This window comes from Oncorhynchus mykiss, chromosome 18, assembly GCF_057628025.1.
Source record: "Oncorhynchus mykiss isolate SJ-2025 chromosome 18, ASM5762802v1, whole genome shotgun sequence".
NCBI classification, from domain to species: Eukaryota; Metazoa; Chordata; class Actinopteri; order Salmoniformes; family Salmonidae; genus Oncorhynchus; species Oncorhynchus mykiss.
The window spans coordinates 70,695,568-70,720,114 of NC_143039.1; the positions used below are offsets into that span (position 1 = coordinate 70,695,568).

Here is a 24,547-nt window from a genome sequence, read left to right on the forward strand (position 1 = left end):
CTCCTCTTCCCCTTCACTCCCTCCTCCACCTCCTTCTTCCCTTCACCCCCTCCACCTCCTTCTTCCCTTCACCCCTCCTCCCCCTCCACCTCCTTCTTCCCTTCACCCCCTCCTCCTCCTTCTTCTTCCCTCCATCTCCTCCTCTCCTTCACCCCCTCCTCTCCTTCACCACCTCCTTCTTCCCTCCACCTCCACCTCCTCCTCCCTTTCACCCCCTCCACCCCCTCCTCCTCCCCTTCACCCCCCCATCTCCACCTCCTCCTCCCCTTCACCCCCTCCACCCTTCCGCCCGATCACGTTTGAAGCTCTGCCTGATGACCCACTGGGGCAGGTAGTTAAGAACTCAATAATTATGCGCATATTACCCCCTCTGTTCTTCACTCCCTCTCTCTGTCATACGGAGACGGACAGACAGGGTTACGGCTAAGTGACAAGTAGGTAAACTAAACACTGAATTATGATTCCCTGGGTCTCTTTGTGTATAGAGACAATTCTCTAGGTGTAGAATTGATGGTTGTGTCCTCTGATGTTCAAATAGGCCTTCTTAATAAGTCACTGAGTTATTATGATTCTCTGGATCGCTAGAGAGACAATCCTCAATAGGTGTAGGATAGATGGCCGGATCCTCTGATGTTCAAATAGGCCTTCTAAGGTTATCTGAGTCGTGACAGATGATGGTGGAGAGAAAAACACACTTAATTACACTATTATTTATAATGACTAATAACGGGAATGAAGCCTTGTCTCAGCAAAACTCTGAGCCTTTTAAAAACAAAGGCTTTCACAAATCCGTTGCGTTTGCGAACCCAGTCTGCAACACGCAATTGACATTGTAACTTTGGAGACGAGTTCCCTTCAGATCTGTGCGTGTTTGGACATTTTTGGTTTGTGTATGAGGATGATTGCTGTGTGAGAGTGAGTGAGTGAGTGAGTGAGTGAGTGAGTGAGTGTGAGAGAAAGACTTGGTCACACTTTTTTGGTGTCTGTCTATCATTGGGCACAGCTGCTCATCATGGTGGAAGCCTCTCACCTCCCACCACCTGCCCTTTAACGGGAGGCATCTGCTAGTCTTTTCAATTAAATTTACCATCTAATCTGCAGTACACCGAGTACCCCTTTGTCCTGCCCTCGTTTTGGGTCAAATTAAAGTGATGCCGAAAGTTACTGCCGAAATGATTGCGTTTGACTGATGACCCTAAAACGGGTGGAAGATCGTCGGACCAGACCAAGGACTTTATGAATGAGCGCTTCCTCCTCTAACTCAGCTGTCACTCAATCAACCAATGACATAGAGAACCTTGGTTTGTTCCTTTACAGAGGCGAGCAAGATGACAGTATAGCATTAATTCTGCAGCCATTTGTTTCACTACATTGTCAGATACCCAGATCACCTGCATGAAAAAATAAGAAAAAATAATAGACCAAGAAGCACTTTAGTGTGCAGTGCTGATATAACAGGAAAAGACACAGTAACAACAGGGAAGTAACACGGTAACGACAGGGAAGTAACAGGAAACGACAGGGAAGTAACAGGAAAAGACAGGGAAATAACACAGTAACAACAGGGAAATAACAGGAAACGACAGGGAAATAACAGGAAACAGGGAAATAACAGGAAACAGGCAAATAACAGGAAACAGGGAAATAACACAGTAACAACAGGGAAATAACAGGAAACAGGGAAATAACAGGAAACGACAGGGAAGTAACACGGTAACGACAGGGAAATAACAGGAAACAGGGAAGTAACAGGAAAAGACAGGAAAATAACACAGTAACAACAGGGAAATAACAGGAAACGACAGGGAAATAACAGGAAACAGGGAAATAACAGGAAACAGGCAAATAACAGGAAACAGGGAAATAACACAGTAACAACAGGGAAATAACAGGAAACAGGGAAATAACAGGAAACGACAGGGAAGTAACACGGTAACGACAGGGAAATAACAGGAAACAGGGAAGTAACAGGAAAAGACAGGGAAATAACACAGTAACAACAGGGAAATAACAGGAAACGACAGGGAAATAACAGGAAACAGGGAAATAACAGGAAACAGGCAAATAACAGGAAACAGGGAAATAACACAGTAACAACAGGGAAATAATAGGGAAATAACAGGTAACGACAGGGAAATAACAGGAAACAGGGAAATAAAACTTTAACATCGCAGTAATAGTACCTAGCTGCTAAATAACTATATAAAGTGTGAGGAATTGTCTTGGTTGTTATGTAGAAACGATTATATATTGCTTATAGCTAAAACCCTTCATGGTGAAACTGTCACGTCCAATTACAATAAAGCAACAACAAATAAGTAGTGCAAAACTGTTTACCCGTCGTCAACAAAACAAAAACAACGGCTATAGGGCGGTCAGTGGCACTATTTCCCCCTACTGCGAACTCCCATCTTTAACAACTATGTATGATAGAGGATAATAAGTTATGTAGAAAGTAGTCAAGGCCCTGTTCACCTGTTCTCAGTAGCAATGTTTATACTGATGTAGAATGTACTTTCTTAGAAAGACTGTTTACTAAACAGAAAACAAAGCTATACAAGACACCTCAAAACAACACACACATGCTGTATCTAAAGTCTGCACAGCACAATGTTTCTAGATGCAGGGTGCATGTATGTTTTTTATTAAAAACTAAATACTCTATAACTGGTACATTATAATGGATGAGGAGGGTATTCAACTTAAAACAAGATAAATCTATCCACTAACATGGCTACTTGTCTCCTCTCTTGTGAACGAAACGTATCAGAGCATTGTGAAGTTGCCTAACCACTATTCCAGTACACTTTTGCCTGGTGGCTGTTGCCCCGGCCTGTTCTAGGTCACACAGCTCGAGCAGGGGGCACAGTAGGATGTAGTAAGGGATTTACTATCCCCTACACGTTAAGGCCAGGTCTATTTAGTGCAAAAAAACAACAACGATATTCTAGTCTTGCTAGTCTCACATTCTAAGAATTTGAAGGAGAAAGAGTGTGAGAGAGACGGGAGTGTTTCTGTTTGGTTTCCCGGACGACGATGGCAGGTGCAGAGGTGAGCACTGTGGTCAGGTGATGTTTACACCTGTCCCTGAGTGGCCAACCTGTCACCGCTGTGCGTCACTCGGGCCAATGAGGGCGCGGTCCCCACTAACAAGGGTAAATGCGGGTCCAAGCACCACTAGAACTATAGAGAAAGTACCATTTGTGAACATAATAACAGGGGAACTGAGTTTGCTTTATAATACAGTGTTAAAACACCGGAGGCACAGTAAAACTATGAATGTAGTAGCGGTAAGAAACATAATTACTTATGTATCGTCAAGACATGTACATGTACCTGTTTGCACAACACCTTTAAAGACTGGAGAACTATGAACTACGAGCAAAAGACCCAAAAGTTCAGTTTTGTGGTTGCCCTATGTAGTTTCTCAAACCTTTTTTCTAAGAGCGTTCCAAGTGCATTGTAAATGGTGCTAATGAGAAGAGGTGAGAAGGGCCTTGAATACTTACTACATAACTTATGCTTATTATTCTCTAATATTTATAGTTCTTAATAATTGTTTCTATATAACCAGGAAAATTCTTCACACTGTATATCCTTTTGGCACACTTTAAATCTTTATTTAGTAGCTACATCCTAACTATAAACGGGTTATTATGGGGTTGTTGTTGCCATGTAGTTACTGTGTTCTTTCCCTATTGTTACCCTGTTCTTTCCCTGTTGTTACCCTGTTGTTACCCTGTTCTTTCCCTGTTATCCTGTTCTTTCCCAATTGTTACCCTGTTCTTTCCCTATTGTTACCCTGTTATTTCCCTGTTGTTACCCTGTTCTTTCCCTGTTGTTACCCTGTTCTTTCCCTGTTGTTACCCTGTTCTTTCCCTGTTGTTACCCTGTTGTTACCCTGTTCTTTCCCTATTGTTACCATGTTCTTTCCCTATTGTTACCCTGTTCTTTCCCTATTGTTACCCTGTTCTTTCCCTGTTGTTACCCTGTTCTATCCCTATTGTTACCCTGTTCTTTCCCTGTTGTTACCCTGTTCTTTCCCTGTTGTTACCCTGTTCTTTCCCTGTTGTTACCCTGTTCTTTTCCTGTTGTTACCCTGTTCTTTCCCTGTTGTTACCCTGTTCTTTTCCTGTTGTTACCCTGTTCTTTCCCTATTGTTATCCTATTCTTTCCCTGTTGTTACCCTGCTCTTTCCCTGTTGTTACCCTGTTCTTTCCCTGTTGTTACCCTGTTCTTTCCCTGTTGTTACCCTGTTCTTTCCCTGTTGTTATCCTGTTCTTTCCCTGTTGTTATCCTGTACTAACCCTGTTATTTCCCTGTACTAACCCTGTTATCTCCCTGTACTAACCCTGTTATTTCCCTGTACTAACCCTGTTATTTCCCTGTCGTTACCATGTTATTTCACTGTCTTTATCACGTCATTTCCCTGTACTAACCCTGTTATTTCCCTGTCGATATCATGTTATTTCCATGTCTCTACCGTGTTATTTCCCTGTCGTTACCGTGTTATTTCCCTGTCTCTACCGTGTTATTTCCCTGTCGTTATCATGTTATTTCCCTGTCGTTACCGTGTTATTTCCCTGTTATTTCCCTGTCGTTACCCTGATATTAACCTGTTGTTTCTAATAAAGATTAGGAAATTGGTTTAAAAAATCGAAAAGATTCATCTCTATAACTGACTATAGTCATAGAACTGTAGAGTGGACATCTTATTCAAACTGAAACAAGGAAACAAGAATGCAACAAAATGTGTTAGTTCTACTGCAGAGAGAGAGTGAAGCTGCATCGATGTGTTAGTTCTACTGCAGAGAGAGAGTGAAGCTGCATCGATGTGTTAGTTCTACTGCAGAGAGAGAATGAAGCTGCATCGATGTGTTAGTTCTACTGCAGAGAGAGTGAAGCTGCATCGATGTGTTAGTTCTACTGCAGAGAGAGTGAAGCTGCATCAATGTGTTAGTTCTACTGCAGAGCGCAAAGCTGCATCGATGTGTTTGTTCTACTGCAGAGAGAGTGAAGCTGCATCGATGTGTTAGTTCTACTGCAGAGAGAGTGAAGCTGCATCGATGTGTTAGTTCTACTGCAGAGAGAGAGTGAAGCTGCATCGATGTGTTAGTTCTACTGCAGAGAGAGTGAAGCTGCATCGATGTGTTAGTTCTACTGCAGAGAGAGTGAAGCTGCATCGATGTGTTAGTTCTACTGCAGAGAGAGAGTGAAGCTGCATCGATGTGTTAGTTCTACTGCAGAGAGAGTGAAGCTGCATCGATGTGTTAGTTCTACTGCAGAGAGAGAGTGAAGCTGCATCGATGTGTTAGTTCTACTGCAGAGAGAGTGAAGCTGCATCGATGTGTTAGTTCTACTGCAGAGAGAGAGTGAAGCTGCATCGATGTGTTAGTTCTACTGCAGAGAGAGTGAAGCTGCATCGATGTGCAAGAGAGTGGAAAACAGAGAGCTAGAGAGCGAGTGAGAAAGAGAGATGGAGAGAAAGAGAGAGCGAGAGAGAAGGAGAGATGGAGAGAAAGAGAGAGCGAGTGAGAAAGAGAGATGGAGAGAAAGAGAGAGCGAGTGAGAAAGAGAGATGGAGAGAAAGAGAGAGCGAGAGAGAAGGAGAGAGAGAAAGAGCGAGATAACAAAATAACACGAGTGGAGAGGAGAGATGTTACTCACGTAGGCACTGAGGCACCATTCCATTCCAGGTGCCGTTGCCCACGCAGGTGAGAATGGCAGGGAATGACAGCTCGTACCCTGGGGAGCAACTGTAGCTCACGCTGGTGCCCCACTCAAAGTCTGTACCCTCCAGGACTCCGTTGGAGATGGCAGAGGGTGCTGCGCAGGTCACCGCTATGGGTGGAGAAGAGAAGGGGGTGAGGGGGGAGAAGAGGGGAGAGAAAGAGGGTGGGTGTAGTGGGAGAGAGGACAGGGAGAAAGAGGAGGAGAGAGGGGAGAGGGGAGAGAGAATAGGGAGAGAGAAGGAGAGCGGGGGAGGAGAGAGGAGGGAGGAAGAGAGAGAGGGGAGGAGAAAGGGAGAGAGAGGAGGACAGAGAAGAGAGAGAGAGAGAGAAAGAGAGAGAGAAGCGAGGGAGGGAGGGAGGGAGGGAGGGAGGGAGGGAGGGAGGGAGGGAGGGAGGGAGGGAGGGAGGGAGGGAGGTTACTCTGAGGGGAAGTAATACTTTAATCAATGCTGAATTACTCACTTACTTAACCCTCATTATCCCTGTAGGGATATCATGAATCAATTAGGCATGGATCATACTTTACTTAACCCTCATTATCCCTGTAGGGATATCATGAATCAATTAGGCATGAATCATACTTTACTTAACCCTCATTATCCCTGTAGGGATATCATGAATCAATTAGGCATGAATCATACTTTACTTAACCCTCATTATCCCTGTAGGGATATCATGAATCAATTAGGCATGGATCATACTTTACTTAACCCTCATTATCCCTGTAGGGATATCATGAATCAATTAGGCATGAATCATACTTTACTTAACCCTCATTATCCCTGTAGGGATATCATGAATCAATTAGGCATGGATCATACTTTACTTAACCTTCATTATCCCTGTAAGGATATAATTAATCAATTAGGCATGGATCATACTTTACTTAACCCTCATGATCCCTGTAAGGATATCATGAATCAATTAGGCATGGATCATACTTTACTTAACGTTCATTATCCCTGTAGGGATATCATGAATCAATTAGGCTTGGATCATACTTTACTTAACCTTCATTATCCCTGTAGGGATATCATCAATCAATTAGGCATGGATCATACTTTACTTAACCCTCATGATCCCTGTAAGGATATCATGAATCTATTAGGCATGAATCATACTTTACTTATATCTCGTTATCACTGTAGAGTTATCCTGAATCAATTAGGTACGATTTATACTTTCTGATTCCATTCATGGCATAAAGGCAAACAGCGAATACACAAGACACCTTTAGGAAAAGGCTGCAGCCAGGCTAACTAAACTAAAACAACATATTTTCATAATCTTAGGAAATGAAGCCGAAGGAATAATTTGGTTTGCCACCCTTAGTGGACATTTACTACCAGCTGTCTAACGGAAACTGAGCTAATGGTTTTCTCTCCGAGCACTAGCCTCTGGGTATCACTAGGCTACCTGCGGGGGTGGGTACCCTAATGGTTAGAGTGTTGGGGCAGTAACCGAAACCGAATCCTCGAGCTGACAACGTAAAAATCTGTCGTTCTGCCCCTGAACAAGGTAGTTCCTAGGCTGGCATTGTAAATAAGAATTTGTTCTTAACTGACTTGCCAAGTTAAATAAAGGTTAAATAAAAAAATAGCTGAGTCCCAAATTGCACCCTATTCCCTATATAGTGCAATAAGGCAGAGAGAGACAGCCAACGCCACACTTAAGTAGGAGAAAGGGCTAGGCTGGATGACTCATGTTGCACTCGGAAGAGAAAGGGAGACTCACTCTACAGTGTCTGTTCTGCCAACTACGATGTGAACACAGCATACTCCTCCTCTCACTGAACTACAGTAAGTAATAGCAAATATCGTAGGCTGTCCAAAAAAATTGCATGGCGGATACACTCTTTTCCGCAAATTACAGTAACAGCAGATAGGGCTTTCTAGAAGACTGTTCTGTGAGGGTTGGTTTGGGCAGAAACAGGCTTTCCAGCATACTATACGATAGACACAATATTATCGTATGACAGTAAAATAGTGCACTATTTTGGAAAGCCTATCACCATGGATATAGTCATCGCACTGAATAACCGTTACAGCGCTGTGGATAGACTTTCCAAAAGATGGGGTTGGTTTGGTTAGTAACAGCACTGTGGATAGACTTTCCAAAAGATGGGGTTGGTTTGGTTAGTAACAGCACTGTGGATAGACTTTCCAAAAGATGGGGTTGGTTTGGTCAGTACCAGCGTTGTGGATAGACTTTCCAAAAGATGGGGTTGGTTTGGTCAGTAACAGCACTGTGGATAGACTTTCCAAAATATTGGGTTGGTTTGGTTAGTAACAGCACTGTGGATAGACTTTCCAAAAGATGGGGTTGGTTTGGTCAGTAACAGCACTGTGGATAGACGTTCCAAAAGATGGGGTTGGTTTGGTCAGTAACAGCACTGTGGATAGACGTTCCAAAAGATGGGGTTGGTTTGGTCAGTAACAGCGCTGTGGATAGACGTTCCAAAAGATGGGGTTGGTTTGGTCAGTACCAGCACTGTGGATAGACTTTCCAAAAGATGGGGTTGGTTTGGTCAGTAACAGCACTGTGGATAGACTTTCCAAAAGATGGGGTTGGTTTGGTCAGTACCAGCGTTGTGGATAGACTTTCCAAAAGATGGGGTTGGTTTGGTTAGTAACAGCACTGTGGATAGACTTTCCAAAAGATGGGGTTGGTTTGGTCAGTACCAGCGTTGTGGATAGACTTTCCAAAAGATGGGGTTGGTTTGGTCAGTAACAGCACTGTGGATAGACTTTCCAAAATATGGGGTTGGTTTGGTTAGTAACAGCACTGTGGATAGACTTTCCAAAAGATGGGGTTGGTTTGGTCAGTAACAGCACTGTGGATAGACGTTCCAAAATATGGGGTTGGTTTGGTCAGTAACAGCACTGTGGATAGACTTTCCAAAAGATGGGGTTGGTTTGGTCAGTAACAGCACTGTGGATAGACGTTCCAAAAGATGGGGTTGGTTTGGTCAGTAACAGCACTGTGGATAGACGTTCCAAAAGATGGGGTTGGTTTGGTCAGTAACAGCGCTGTGGATAGACTTTCCAAAAGATGGGGTTGGTTTGGTCAGTAACAGCACTGTGGATACTAGGCCTATTCCTTATACTATATAGTACCCTTCATTTGACCAGAGCCCATTGGCACCTGATTGCCTAGTGCACTACTTTTGACCAGAGCCCATTGGCACCTGATTGCCTAGTGCACTACTTTTGACCAGAGCCCATTGGCACCTGATTGCCTAGTGCACTACTTTTGACCAGAGCCCATTGGCACCTGATTGCCTAGTGCACTACTTTTGACCAGAGCCCATTGGCACCTGATTGCCTAGTGCACTACTTTTGACCAGAGCCCATTGGCACCATATCCCTTATATTATCAGTCCATTCCATTTGACCAGAACCCTTTGATTTGGAGGGTAGTGATTAAATGAATCAGCTGACTATAAAAACAAACACATTAGTCCAGCTGAATGGAGCTTTCTGATGATTGGCTGCTCTTATTGCCATCTCTGTGTCACAGTGATAAAAACAATAAACGTGTAATAAATTCCCAAATGTTGTATTAATATTCTGAATTAGTATTGGACACGCTTGGTAGCCCCTCCATTGAGAGTGGACCAGCTTGGCTTGTACTAAGCTAATGAATAATAGGTTTATGCAGAGTAGTTTCACAACTCCAGTGACACAACAGTGGTGAAGGAGTTCTACAGCTGCTGTGACGGATCCTCCATTTCACAGGCATTTTCACATACAGTATACAATATGAGTGCATGCACGCACACAACTTTGTGTTAAAAGGCAATGTTAGACTGTCACCCATCCACCTCCATTAGGCTACTTTCTATTCCGCACTGTCACGAATATCACCGAAGGTGGCTCTCCTTCCTGTTCGGGCGGCGCTCGGCGGTCGTCGTCACCGGTCTACTAGCTGCCACCGATCCTTTTTCCCTTTTCGTTTGGTTTGGTCTAATTGTTTTCACCTGTTCCTTGTAGGGGTTTTTGGGTTGGTGTTATTTAAGTTCGATTGGCCCGCTTGTGTTTGTGCGGGCTTGTTTCTGTTATGTAAAGGTGTTGGTTATATTGTGAGTTTTCCCGCTGGTTTTCCCACTGGTTTTCCCGCTGTCCTGTTTGATACCTGTGTGTATTCTAGGTGGAGTGTATTTACGCCTGTGTTTCAGCGTCACCTATTTGTACAGTTTCTGGTTGGACATTAAAGAGTGTTTTTTCCCGTATCCTTGGCTCTCTGCGCCTGACTCCACACCCATTCACACCCATTCACACTCATTCGCACCCATTCGCACCCATTCACACCCATTCACACCCATTCGCACCCATTCACACCCATCCGCACCCATTCACACCCATTCGCACCCATTCACACCCATTCGCACCCATTCACACCCATTCACACCCATTCACACCCGTTCGCACCCATTCACACCCATTCGCACCCATTCGCACCCATTCACACCCATCCACACCCATTCACACCCATTCACACCCATCCGCACCCATTCACACCCATTCGCACCCATTCACACCCATTCACACCCATTCACACCCATTCACACCCATTCACACCCATTCGCACCCATTTCGACGTTACACACACGTCAACATCCACAGATCTAACTGTGCATCATAAGAATGTACGGCACCAAGATATCATTCTGGAGCTGTTGCATATGTATGCATAACAACACACTTTCACACAGCCAGGAAACGGAACTATCACCTGTACAAACGGATGGAGACATGTGTTGATCATAGTTGGTCCAAGATAATGGTCAAAAGCTGAATTTTATGCATGTTGAGAAAGCGTGTTATGAAGAGAAACCTTTTCTGCCTGGCCATATAGTGTCAGCAATAACAACTACAAGACAGGATTGTTGGTCCTACAATAACAACTACAAGACAGGATGTTGGTCCTACAATAACAACTACAAGACAGGATGTTGGTCCTACAATAACAACTACAAGACAGGATGTTGGTCCTACAATAACAACTACAAGACAGGATGTTGGTCCGACAATAACAACTACAAGACAGGATGTTGGTCCTACAATAACAACTACAAGACAGGATGTTGGTCCTACAATAACAACTACAAGACAGGATGTTGGTCCTACAATAACAACTACAAGACAGGATGTTGGTCCTACAATAACAACTACAAGACAGGATGTTGGTCCGACAATAACAACTAGAAGACAGGATGTTGGTCCGACAATAACAACTACAAGACAGGATGTTGGTCCTACAATAACAACTACAAGACAGGATGTTGGTCCGACAATAACAACTACAAGACAGGATGTTGGTCCTACAATAACAACTACAAGACAGGATGTTGGTCCGACAATAACAACTACAAGACAGGATGTTGGTCCTACAATAACAACTAGAAGACAGGATGTTGGTCCGACAATAACAACTACAAGACAGGATGTTGGTCCTACAATAACAACTAGAAGACAGGATGTTGGTCCGACAATAACAACTACAAGACAGGATGTTGGTCCGACAATAACAAACCAAAGCAAACTGATACGCTTTATTTAAACCCTTTTTCTCACTGTGGCAGCTAACAGGACACAATGATATATGGGCTACCGTTGCTAAGGGCAACAGTGTGGAAAGCAGGAGGTGTGCAGTGTTACTGTGAATAAGCTATAACAATCTGTAGTGAAACTGGTGGTGATTCCATAGGGGAACACAAGCCAAGACATCTCTGTTTTAGACAATGGGAACATTGATTAGTTAGTCCCTAAGACTTGGCTCATTGAAATCTATTCTAAAGTGTAGATACACATATTCAAACACTCAAATTGAAGTAGTTAGGGGAACAAACCAAACAAACAAAGTGTTGCTGAGCCCTACCTTTGAAAGATGCTATGATGCCAAAATGTTATTAGATATGTTCCACAGAGCATTGTGGGTAATGAAGTACATTATGCTACACACGTGTTGCTAGGTCTTACCTTGGCAGGATGCCATGATGCCACTCCAGGTGCCGTTGGAGGTGCAGGTGCGTACCGCAGAGCTGTCGGCCTCCATGCTGTATCCCGGCGCACACAGGAAGGTGATGTTCTGACCAATAGCAAAGTCCTCTCCATATCTCATCCCATTGGCTGGAACCCCAGGGTCGCCACAGTTGATCACTGTGATTAGACAGAAAGAAGGAAGGAGGGAGGGAGGAAGGAAATAAGTAAGGAAGAGAGGAATGAAGGAAGGAAGGAAGGAAGGAAGGAAGGAAGGAAGGAAGGAAGGAAGGAAGGAAGGAAGGAAGGAAGGAAGGAAGGAAGGAAGGAAGAGAGGAAGAGAGGAAGGAAGAGCGGAAGAGCGGAAGGAAGGAAGGAAGAAAGAAAGGAAGGAAGGAAGGGAGGAATGACAGAAGGGAGGAAGGAGGGAGGGAAGCAAGAGGAAGGAAGGAAGGAAGGAAGGAAAGAAGGAAGGAAGGAAGGAAGTTGGGAAGGAAGGAAGGTGGGAAGGAAGGAAGGTAGGAAGGAAGGGGACAAAAGAGTGACTCAGTGACACAGTGTACTCTGTTACAGCAAACAAATACATACATAACAAAGAAGACATCCCCAGTCTGGACACTTAGTTGGCTTTCTGGCTCTTGTGTGACAGACGCGGATATCTATGATGGCGGTCGAAGTGCAATTTAGGCCCCATTGTGGGTCAGGCGTAAGATGTAACTGGGGCTGTGACAACAATCGGTGGTAAACCTAATCCACAAATCATCTGAAATGACCAATTTATGCAGCCAGCAACAGAGATATCTCCACTGATGAGATACCACCTCACCTCTTTTATTCAAAATGATAGATTTCACTATCACCGGGAAAATCAATAGCTGTGAGCTGTGTTCTCATACGAGGGTCTCCTGGGTTTAACTTCCATAATCAATTCTGTCAATCTCTTACGACTATAACTCCCTTCTGTTCTGTGGAGGACGGGATGGAAATCAGAGAGCAGGAAATAGAATGTTTACGGTCTACCAGGGAATTCAGATGACAAGGTAACAGAAAGACATTAGTAGTTTTGTGATCAGTGATCACCGTGACTGACAACAAACCCCAAAAGTACTTTGCATTTAATTAATTTCTAATTTCAGAAAAAAGTTCACCCCCCCCCCCCCCCATTGATTTATGTGGTGCCCTTATCAATTCCGGGAAATTACAGTTTTCCATAAATTTAGTGTCTTTTGCTAACAAAAAAAACAACAACATAAGGATGAAGCTTTGGGAATCAATCATCGGAGGGTTTAAGCTCGTAAACATCTAGGTGGTGTGGAAAATGTCTCGGCCAAAATGCTAATGTGACTCCACCACTGGATAGAAAACATTGCATCACCCTACTCAATAAAACACATGTAAAGACTCATCAATCAGTACTACTTTAACACGTTACTTTTTGTTACTTTATTTCTTTACTTTTTGGTAGGTATTTTTCTTAAAACTGCATTGTTGGTTAAGGGCTGTGTAAGTAAGCATTTCACTGTAAGGTGTTGTATTCGGCACATGTGACAAATACAATTTCATTTGATGCCACAGGCAAGGGATGCGTCCCAAATGACACCTTATTCCCTAAAAAGGTGACCTACGGTTAAATCAGAGCCCTGAGACTATATAGGTAACAGGGTGCCATTTTGGGGACATAAACCAAAGGTCTCTTTGAAACGCTGTAGGCAAAGCATTCTGCCTGTTTAAGCATATATGGGCACTAAGAGGCATACGATTAAAGGCAATGAACCTAGCCTGGAGGAACGAGTGTGGTCTACAACTTCTGTCTAGGGGAGATATGGAGACAGGCAGGCAGTAGTTTATAGATCTGGAAGTCCATTCCTGAATTAACTGAATCTGAAACACCAGGTGAGATAGAGAGGAATTATCTACCTGAAGTGGAATAAGTCTAATTTGGTTCCTTGGAAGTTGTGGGAACGTATTTTTTTAGTTTCACATTGTTTGTGGGAACGAAGTCATTCATTTCCTGACCGGTAAAACTGAAGGTTTATTAAACATTCTGTGCAGAGGAGTGAACATTTTGACTGTTCTGGGAACATTTATTTTAAGGTTGCAGGAAGGTTCTGAGAACGCTTTACTCTGGTTCATTGAACGCTCTGCGAAAGTAAATTATAGGTAATTTGGAGGCTTTAAATAACTTCCTTGAAGATTCAAACCTATAATCTGTTCTCTGTCCATGGAATTAGTTCTCTGTGCCACCAGGATGGAGCTAGCATACCATGTTTTTACACGTTAGTCTATTCAAACAGACTCCCATTTCAAAGGAAACAAGCACTCATTAAGATCAGGTGTGGCCAATTAGTAGGTGTGGCCAATTAGTGGGTGCGGCCAACACACCAGAACACACTTAACAAGATAGAAGATAAGAGTTATGTTGATGCTGAGAACGGAATATATATGTTTTTAAACAACATTCTTAGAAGGTTCTCTGAATGTTTCTAACATTTTCTTGTGGTTTTTATGGAAAGTTTTATTTTTTATGTTCTTGGAACAATTTGAAAATATGACTTTAGAACCACGAGGAAACCTGTAGGAAACGTTAGGCTGAAGTACTGAAATTCCCACAGAAGAACGTTGTTTCTTAAAGTTCTCTGAACTACACGATAACATTCCTAATACAAACCAATTCGAGAACATTCCTAGAACATTACCAACATTGAAATGTAACCATGTTTGAACTTTAAGGAAACATTCTGTCATGAAATACCAATAAAATAACATTTTTTTTCATCAAGTTCCTTAAAATGTGCTGAGAATGTTCCAAAGCCAAGCAACTATCCTGCACCATTTCTTAAAGTTGTATGCAAAATAACCTTAGGACAACCACGCTCACCAGGCTCTAACAAACATATGCTTTTCAGAACGTTACGTGCTAGCCTCTCTCCCTCATTCTCCCTTTCGGTCTCTCTCCCCCTCGGTCTCTCACTCTCTCTCGCCCCTGGGCCTAGATTTAAATCAGATGGACTCCCTGGCATTGTCTACTCAACTGAGAAGGAGCTGAAGAAGAGGGAAGAGCTTTGGAGGGTATGGTAATATGTACAAGGTAACAGAGAGGCACAGAGGGATTTATTTTCTTATCTTGCTGGAGCAGGGACACAGGGCTCTTCTGACCTCTCTTCTCTGTCTCAACCCACCAGTCACTGTGCGTGTGTATGTGTGTGTGAGACCCCTTCTCTCGCTGTCTCAATCCTTAACCCGAAGGCTACCTTAAATAGTGCCTCCTCTTCGATCCCTCTCTTACACTGCCCGGAGAATTCCAGTCATAAACAACCCACCCTTCTTAACACGAGAGGAGCAACGTCTTGAAATGTCATGACAACAGGATGCGAGATTAAGATTCTGGAATAGTTCCAAATGGCCCCCCTATTCCCTTTATAGTGCACTACTTTTGACAAGTACCCATAGGGCTGTGGTCAAAAGTAGTGAACTATATAGGGAATAGGGTGCCATTTGGGACGCAGCCTGTCTTCAGCCTCAGCCCACTAATAGATCCAATCCCCCATCTATGACTCTGTATCACATATCAATAGGTCCCATATACGAAAACCAAAGATCACAATCGAAATACATCGTAAAAAACCCTGATCCTAGATCAGCACACCTACTCTGAGACGCTTTATGAATGCGGGCTCTGATCCCACTTACTGGTGCAGTTCAAGGCAGTGAGGTTGGTTTATGAAGACTTACTGCTGCAGTTCAGGGCAGTGAGGTTGGTTTATGAAGACTTACTGGTGCAGTTCAGGGCAGTGAGGTTGGTTTATGAAGACTTACTGGTGCAGTTCAGGGCAGTGAGGTTGGTTTATGAAGACTTACTGGTGCAGTTCAGGGCAGTGAGGTTGGTTTATGAAGACTTACTGGTGCAGTTCAGGGCAGTGAGGTTGGTTTATGAAGACTTACTGGTGCAATTCAGGGCAGTGAGGTTGGTTAATGAAGACTTACTGGTGCAGTTGGGGGCAGTGAGGTTGGTTAATGAAGACTTACTGGTGCAGTTCAGGGCAGTGAGGTTGGTTAATGAAGACTTACTGGTGCAGTTCAGGGCAGTGAGGTTGGTTTATGAAGACTTACTGCTGCAGTTCAGGGCAGTGAGGTTGGTTTATGAAGACTTACTGGTGCAGTTCAGGGCAGTGAGGTTGGTTTATGAAGACTTACTGGTGCAATTCAGGGCAGTGAGGTTGGTTAATGAAGACTTACTGGTGCAGTTGGGGGCAGTGAGGTTGGTTAATGAAGACTTACTGGTGCAGTTCAGGGCAGTGAGGTTGGTTAATGAAGACTTACTGCTGCAGTTCAGGGCAGTGAGGTTGGTTTATGAAGACTTACTGGTGCAGTTGGGGGCAGTGCCAGACCAGGTGGCGTTGGCCAGACACTGACGTGTGGTGGAGCCGGTCAGCAGGTAGCCATCCATACAGGAGTAGGTGACGGAGTGGGAGTAGGTTGTGCCGTCCAGCCGGGACACACGGCCGTTACTGGGGGTTCCCGGGTTCCCACACTGCACCGCTGGAGAGAGAGAGAGAAGGGGCAGATAGAGTTTGATTGAATGATTGGTTTTATGTGGTAATTCAAAAATACTTGTGAAGTTGTTTCATCATATACTAGTTCACCGAGTTTACAAAACATTAAGAACACTTTCCATGACACAGACTGACTAGGTGAAAGCTATGATCCCTTATCGATGTCACTTGTTCAATCAGTGTAGATGAAGGGGAGGAGATAAGGCTAACATTGGATTTTTAAGCTTTGAGAAAATTGGGACATGGATTGTGTATGTGTGCCGTTCAGAGTGTGAATGGGCCAGACAACATTTTGAAGTGCGGGGTATTGAACAGTAGTAGGTGTCAGGCTGCTGGGTTTTTCACGCTCAACCGTTTTCCGTGTATATCAAGAATGGTCCACCACCCAAAGGACATCCAGCCAACTTGACACAACTGTGGGAACCATTGGAGTCAACATGGGCCAGCATCCCTGTGGAACGCTTTTGACACTCTGTAGAGTCAGTGCCTACGATGAACTGAGGCTGTTCGAGGGCAAGAGGAGGAGGAGGGGGGCACTCACACTTGGTGTGTTTGGATTTAGATTTGGGCAAAGGGATGACTAGAATAATATTGTTTAATAAATCATGTTATTCTAGTCATCCCTTTGCCCAAATCTAAATCCAAAACACACCAAGTGTTACATTTGAAGTCTGAAGTCTACATACATCTTAGCCAATACATTTAAACTCAGTTTTTCACAATTCCTGACATTTAATCCTAGTAAAAATTCCCTGTCTTAGGTCAGTTAGGATCACCACTTTATTTTAAGAATGTGAAATGTCAGAATAATAAAAGAGAGAATGATTTATTTCAGCTATTTTTTCTTTCATCACATTCCCAGTGGGTCAGAAGTTTACATGCACTCAATTAGTATTTGGTAGCATTGCCTTTAAATTGTTTAACTTGGGTCAAACGTTTCGGGTAGCCTTCCACAAGCTCCCCACAATAAATTGGGTGAATTTTGGCCCATTCCTCCTGACAGAGCTGGTGTAACTGAGTCAGGTTTGCAGGCATCCTTGCTCGCACACGCTTTTTCAGTTCTGCCCACACATTTTCTATGGGATTGAGGTCAGGGTAATGTGATGGCCACTCCAATACCTTGACTTTATTGTCCTTAAGCCATTTTGCCACAACTTTGGAAGTATGCTTGGGGTCATTGTCCATTTGGAAGACCCATTTGCGTCCAAGCTTTACCTTCCTGACTGATGTCTTGAGATGTTGCTTCAATATATCCACATCATTTTCCTGCCTCATGATGCCATCTATTTTGTAAAGGGCACCAGTCCCTCCTGCAGCAAAGCACCCCCAAATATGATGCTGCCACCTCCGTGCTTCATGGTTGGGATGGTGTTCTTCGGCTTGCAAGCCTCCCCCTTTTTCCTCCAAACATAACGATGGTCATTACGGCCAAACAGTTCTATTTTTGTTTCATCAGACTAGAGGATATTTCTCCAAAATGTTTGATCTTTCTCCCCATGTGCAGTTGCAAACTTTAGTCAGATTTTTTTATGACGGTTTTGGAGCAGTGGCTTCTTCCTTGCTGAGTGGCATTTCAGGTTATGTCTATATAGGACTCGTTTTACTGTGGATGTAGATACCTTGTACCTGTCTCCTACAGCATCTTCACAAAATCCTTTGCTGTTGTCTTGGGATTGAAATGCACTTTTCACACCAAAGTACATTCATCTCAAGGAGACAGAACGAGGTATGACGGTTGCGTGGTCCCATGGTGTTTATACTTGCGTACTATTGTTTGTACAGATGAACGTGGTACCTTCAGGCATTTGGAAATTGCTCCCAAGGATGAACCAGACTTTGGAGGTCTACAATTTTTTTTCTGATTTCTTTTGATTTTCCCATGATGTCAAGCAAAGAGGCACTGCGTGATACAGTGAATTATAAGTGAAATAATCTGTCTGTAAACAATTGTTGAAAAAATTACTTGTGTCGTGCACAAAGTAGATGTCCTAACCAACTTGCCAAAATTAGAGTTTGTTAACAAGAAATTTGTGGAATGGTTGAAAAACGAGTTTTAATGACTCCAACCTAAGTGTATGTAAACTTCCAACTTCAACTGTATATGTTAGATTGGACCATCTATAGGATCACCTTTAATAAAGACTGTGTCAATCTTACTGTAAGTGTTTTGGGTGAATTAAATACTTTTCATAAAGTATGAATTGTTATGGACTGACACTGTAAATCAATGCTAAGTACAGTATTTGTACTTTCCATGAAATCATCATTACCCCTTTCACAATTCCCATACTCCATCCCCATAGCATCAACTCAGATCCAGCTTAACAACAGTCAGATATAAGTACTTAAAGTTGTTTATAAGAGGGTTGAGAGAGACGGCTAGCATCTAGGGAAGAGTAGAACGACAGTGCATTCGCGCTTAAGGGATCCCTATTAAAGCTGTTTACAAGAGGGTTGAGAGAGACGGCTAGCATCTAGGGAAGAGTAGAACGACAGTGCATTCGCGCTTAAGGGATCCCTATTAAAGCTGTTTACAAGAGGGTTGAGAGAGACGGCTAGCATCTAGGGAAGAGTGGAACGACAGTGCATTCGCGCTTAAGGGATCCCTATTAAAGCTGTTTACAAGAGGGTTGAGAGAGACGGCTAGCATCTAGGGAAGAGTAGAACGACAGTGCATTCGCGCTTAAGGGATCCCTATTAAAGCTGTTTACAAGAGGGTTGAGAGAGACGGCTAGCATCTAGGGAAGAGTGGAACGACAGTGCATTCGCGCTTAAGGGATCCCTATTAAAGCTGTTTACAAGAGGGTTGAGAGAGACGGCTAGCATCTAGGGAAGAGTGGAACGACAGTGCATTCGCGCTTAAGGGATCCCTATTAAAGCTGTTTACAAGAGGGTTGAGAGAGACGGCTAGCATCTAGGGAAGAGTAGAACGACAGTGCATTCGCGCTTAAGGGATCCCTATTAAAGCTGTTTACAAGAGGGTTGAGAGAGACGGCTAGCATCTAGGGAAGAGTAGAACGACAGTGCATTCGCGCTTAAGGGATCCCTATTAAAGCTGTTTACAAGAGGGTTGAGAGAGACGGCTAGCATCTAGGGAAGAGTAGAACGACAGTGCATTCGCGCTTAAGGGATCCCTATTAAAGCTGTTTACAAGAGGGTTGAGAGAGACGGCTAGCATCTAGGGAAGAGTGGAACGACAGTGCAGCCATTGTAGGGATCCTCCCCCAGTGTGGTACTCTTGGATATAGACAAACAATGTCCAGGGTTGGCTGTCAAGAGCTATGAAAGGACACAGTTTTACCCATACTCCATATGTGAGGTACTGAGAGAGAATAGAAATGAAATCCACATGGCCACTGTAAAAAAAAAAATATGTTTAAGTCATGAGTTAGAGGTTTATTGCCAAATGGCACCATATGTGTGTCATCGGGGACACAGACCCTTGTTCTATGTGAGGGTGGGTTGGGCTGAGAAATGTAAAATGTCAGTATTTTACAGAGAGAAACAACAGGCTCAAGTATAACAGATAGATTTCTTCTTATTTTTGTTTGTATTTTATTCCCCCCCCCACCTTGTCTTATCGCTGCAACTCCCCAACGGGCTCGGGAGAGGTGAAGGTGGAGTCATGCGTCCTCTGAAACATGACCCGCCTAAAAGCCCTCTTTAACACCCGCCAGCTTTACCAAGAAGCCAGCTGCGCCAATGTGTCGGAGGAAACACTGTTCAACTGGCAACCGGGGTCAGTCTGCAGGCACTCCGCCCCCACCACAGGGGTCGCTAGAGCACGATGAGCTAACCCGGACAGCGCTGGGACAATTGTGCGCCGTCCTATGGGACTCCCGGCCACGGCCAGTTGTGGAACAGCCCGAGAATGAACCCGGGTCTGTAATAACGCCTCTAACACTGGATAGGGAGAAAGAGAAAGCGAGATTAAGAAGGGATTGAGAGAGACAGCGTGATGGAGAGAGAGAGGTACCCTGTCAGCCTTGTGGAGAAGCTGCCTGGCAACCACCTCAGGGGCTGAGAAGTTAACAATCTGTAAATCTATTTAACTAGAGCTGCAATGGCTCAGAGGGAACATGGAGGACACGAAGCCGGCGTTTGGAGATGACACTAATGCTATCCTGTCTCGTTTGAGATGAGATGAATAGGGTGGTTCAAAGGAGACACCTGGGGGTTGTGTCTGGGTGCCTGACTGACACCTGGGGGATTGTGTCTGGGTGCCTGACTGACACCTGGGGGGTTGTGTCTGGGTGCCTGACTGACACCTGGGGGGTTGTGTCTGGGTGCCTGACTGACACCTGGGGGATTGTGCCTGGGTGCCTGACTGACACCTGGGGGATTGTGTCTGGGTGCCTGACTGACACCTGGGGGATTGTGTCTGGGTGCCTGACTGACACCTGGGGGGTTGTGTCTGGGTGCCTGACTGACACCTGGGGGGTTGTGTCTGGGTGCCTGACTGACACCTGGGGGATTGTGTCTGGGTGCCTGACTGACACCTGGGGGATTGTGTCTGGGTGCCTGACTGACACCTGGGGGATTGTGTCTGGGTGCCTGACTGACACCTGGGGGATTGTGTCTGGGTGCCTGACTGACACCTGGGGGATTGTGTCTGGGTGCCTGACTGACACCTGGGGGGTTGTGTCTGGGTGCCTGACTGACACCTGGGGGGTTGTGTCTGGGTGCCTGACTGACACCTGGGGGGTTGTGTCTGGGTGCCTGACTGACACCTGGGGGGTTGTGTCTGGGTGCCTGACTGACACCTGGGGGGTTGTAACAAAGGGATGTTCAGATCCTTCAGCGGTGGTGACCAATAAAGCATGTGTCGTTGAGATATACTGTCTGGAAATGGAATGGTACAGCCGATTGTTGGACTCAGAGGACCATATTTGTTGGGAGAATGAGAAGTGTGTGTGTGTGTATGTGTGTGTGTGTGTGTGTGTGTATACACGTGTACGTGTGGTCTCACGTTTGCAGAAGGGTTGTGTTCCAGACCAGGTGCCGTTAGGAAAGCACATCCTCTCAGCTGAGCCAATCAGCTCGTAACCCTCAGAGCACCTGAACTGGACTTTACTGCGGATCCTGAAGTTACTCTCCTCCCTGCTGCCCTGCGACGGGGTGCCTGGGTCTCCACATGTCCCCTGGGAGTCACCTGCACACACACAGAGACCAACGCACCAGCCCACAGGGAAAAGCACAAGCATAGAAAGAGTTAATGGTCAGTCACAATGTTCCCATGGAAACACATCACAACCCTTTTTGTCATTCAAACCAGCGAAGATTCTGTCCCTTCTGCCCTTCCCTCATTCTCTGTGGGTGTAACCTTACAGAAAACCACCAACGCACACTGATTCCCCTCTCTCACCGATTCCCCTCTCGCACCGATTCCCCTCTCGCACCGATTCCCCTCTCACACCGATTCCCCTCTCACACCGATTCCCCTCTCACACCGATTCCCCTCTCTCACCGATTCCCCTCTCACACCGATTCCCCTCTCACACCGATTCCCCTCTCACACCGATTCCCCTCTCTCACCGATTCCCCTCTCTCACCGATTCCCCTCTCACACCGATTCCCCTCTCACACCGATTCCCCTCTCTCACCGATTCCCCTCTCACACCGATTCCCCTCTCACACCGATTCCCCTCTCTCACCGATTCCCCTCAGTAGCTCACCGGAGATGGATACTCCTGATTGATTCAGGAAAGTGCCATATATGTCCTTCCCCTTCCATCCCTCCCCTACTCCGTCGCCATAGCTCCCAGCTTGGTAGCCTTGGTCTGGTTCACAAACAGCACCCTATTCCCTATGTAGTGCACTAAATAGGGAATAGGGTGCACCCTTGGTAACCTTGCTATTCACCTGAACCAGCCACACATCCATCCCAGACAGACAGATAGACGGACACTCCCCGCTGCTGATGAGGAAATTAAAGTAACGGAGGCCGTACAGCCAGGATCTAGGAGATAGGGGACTGTGTGTTCGTCTATGGCCCTGACAGTTATCAGAGCTGTTACTGGGAGACAATCAGACCGGTCCACTCCAAACACTCGCTCAGACGTAACGGAAGATGTGTCAGATGGCTCAAGTACATGGAGATACTTATGCCTCATCAGTAACAGATACATCTTGCTCTGATGCTACACATTATAAGGATGGAAAATACTGGAAAGTCACTTGGATACAAAGTGCAATTGGTATCCATATATGATTTCAATACCAAGTGAGTAAAACATCCATAAATGTATCTATCATATCCATTTCTCTCATGTCCAGACAAATATCTAACATTTCCTCCCTTGTTTGTTCCATAACTACAGTAAGTCATAATTTATTAAACAATGTTATTTTAGTACATTTGCGTCACCCCCTTGCCCAAATCAAAATCCGAACACACCAAGACAGTCGTGAAGAGGGCACGACAACACCTTTTCCCCCTCAGGAGACAGAAAAGATTTGGCATGTGTCCCCAGATCCTCAAAAAGTTCTACAGCTGCACCATCGAGAGTATCCTGACCGGTTGCATCACCACCTGGTATGGCAATTGCTCGGCATTTGACCGTAAGGCGCTACAGAGGGTAATGTGTACGGCCCAGTACATCACTGGGGCCAAGTTCCTGCCATCCAGGACCTCTATACTAGGCGGTGTCAGAGGAAGGCCCAAAAAATTGTCAAAGACCCCAGTCACCCTAGTCATAGACTGTTTTCTCCACTGCCACACGGTAAGCGGTACCGGAGTGCCAAGTCTAGGACCAAAAGGCTCCTTAACAGCTTCTACTCCCAAGCCATAAGACTGCTGAACAATTAATCAAATGGCCACCGGACTATTTACATTGACCCTCCCTTTGCTTTGTACACTGCTGCTACATGCTGTTTGTTATCTATGCATAGTCACTACACCCCTACCTACATGTACAAATTACCTCGACTAACCTGTACGCCCACACACTGACTCGGTACTGGTACCCCCTGTATATAGCCTCGTTATTATTTTATTGTGTTACTTTTTAGGATTTTATTTACTTCAGTTTATTTGGTAAATATTTTCTTAACTCTTTCTTGAGTGCACTGTTGGTTAAAGGGCTTGTAAGTAAACATTTCACGGTAAGGTCTACACTTGTTGTATTTGGCGCATGTGACAAATAAAGCTCGAATTGATTTGATTGAAATCTAATTTAGCAGCAGCTTGACTGGGGATCCCAGGCTTGAATGCAGCCGACACACGCACACACACACACACACACACACACACACACACACACACAGAATATATACTTACCTATACAGTGAGGCTGGAATCCGCTCCAGTGGGCAGGCTACAGACAGGTAGGCAGTTGTGTCCCTGGCCATTCAATATAGAATTCATTATTTCTCTATGTCCCTGGCAGTGGAAGCCCAGGGGACAGATAAAAGTGGCTGCTATTAACCCAACCCCCGCAGAAATCAAATTATCGTAATACAAAAAAATCCCCATCAAAATCTGTACGTTTAAACTAGAGATATCCCAATACGCTTTACACAATGTGCCTGACGCAACAGATCCGAATGTTTAGCTTAAAATGTTGATAAACTATTAGGCTTTTTCTTTACATTATAAGAGCAGCAATGTGCACATGGCAGTAGGGCAGGGGTTCTTAAACCTTTTCAGTCTGGGACCCAAATGAGAAATTCTGTGTTTTCCTGGGACCCAAGCTCAGGAAAATATGCAACTATACTTAAATATTGGTACATTTCATTGCCCTTATGCCTAAACAAAATGCAATATAGACAAAAACAAATAACAAGGAAATACCCATAAATATATTTTCATGTTTATTTTTCCCCATTAAAAACGCTCTTACATACCTGTCTAGGTTGGAACTGTCGCTGTTAAAATACAATAAATAATTTCATTCTGAACTGAATGATCACATCACACAGATGTAGAGCAGAAAACACACACACTGGTTGAAGTGTTCAACAAGCAGGTCTATTCTGGGCTCTGCTTTAGACCGTACAACACTGAGGTCATGCTCAGCATTGAGACTGTTTCTGTACGTCAGAACCCTGACTTGCATAGGTATGTGGTGCCAAACTGGATCAGAACATCTACTGCTTTCTCAGTCAGGCAGGAGACCGCTTCCTGCTGCAGATGAGCAACCCAGAACTGTGTGAGTGTTTGCCTCAAAAAGCATCTTGCTTCAATCAGTTTATTCCAGTTCAGAATAAAAAAGTATTACTTGTAACAGCGACTTGTTTTCAACAATAATTTCTACAGTAAAATGTACAGTAGGCCTGCGAA

The 24,547-nt window shown here is 44.6% G+C and overlaps 1 protein-coding gene across 1 annotated transcript in view; it reads right to left on the minus strand.

Annotated features, from left to right (window-relative positions):
- The window catches only part of csmd3b (CUB and Sushi multiple domains 3b), a 425,045-nt gene that overhangs the window by 42,594 nt on the left and 357,904 nt on the right, over positions 1-24,547 (minus strand). Inside the window, 4 exon segments of the mRNA XM_090209281.1 lie at positions 5,668-5,841; positions 11,714-11,893; positions 16,076-16,252; positions 21,236-21,418. Coding sequence (XP_090065407.1) covers positions 5,668-5,841; positions 11,714-11,893; positions 16,076-16,252; positions 21,236-21,418 — 714 coding nt within the window.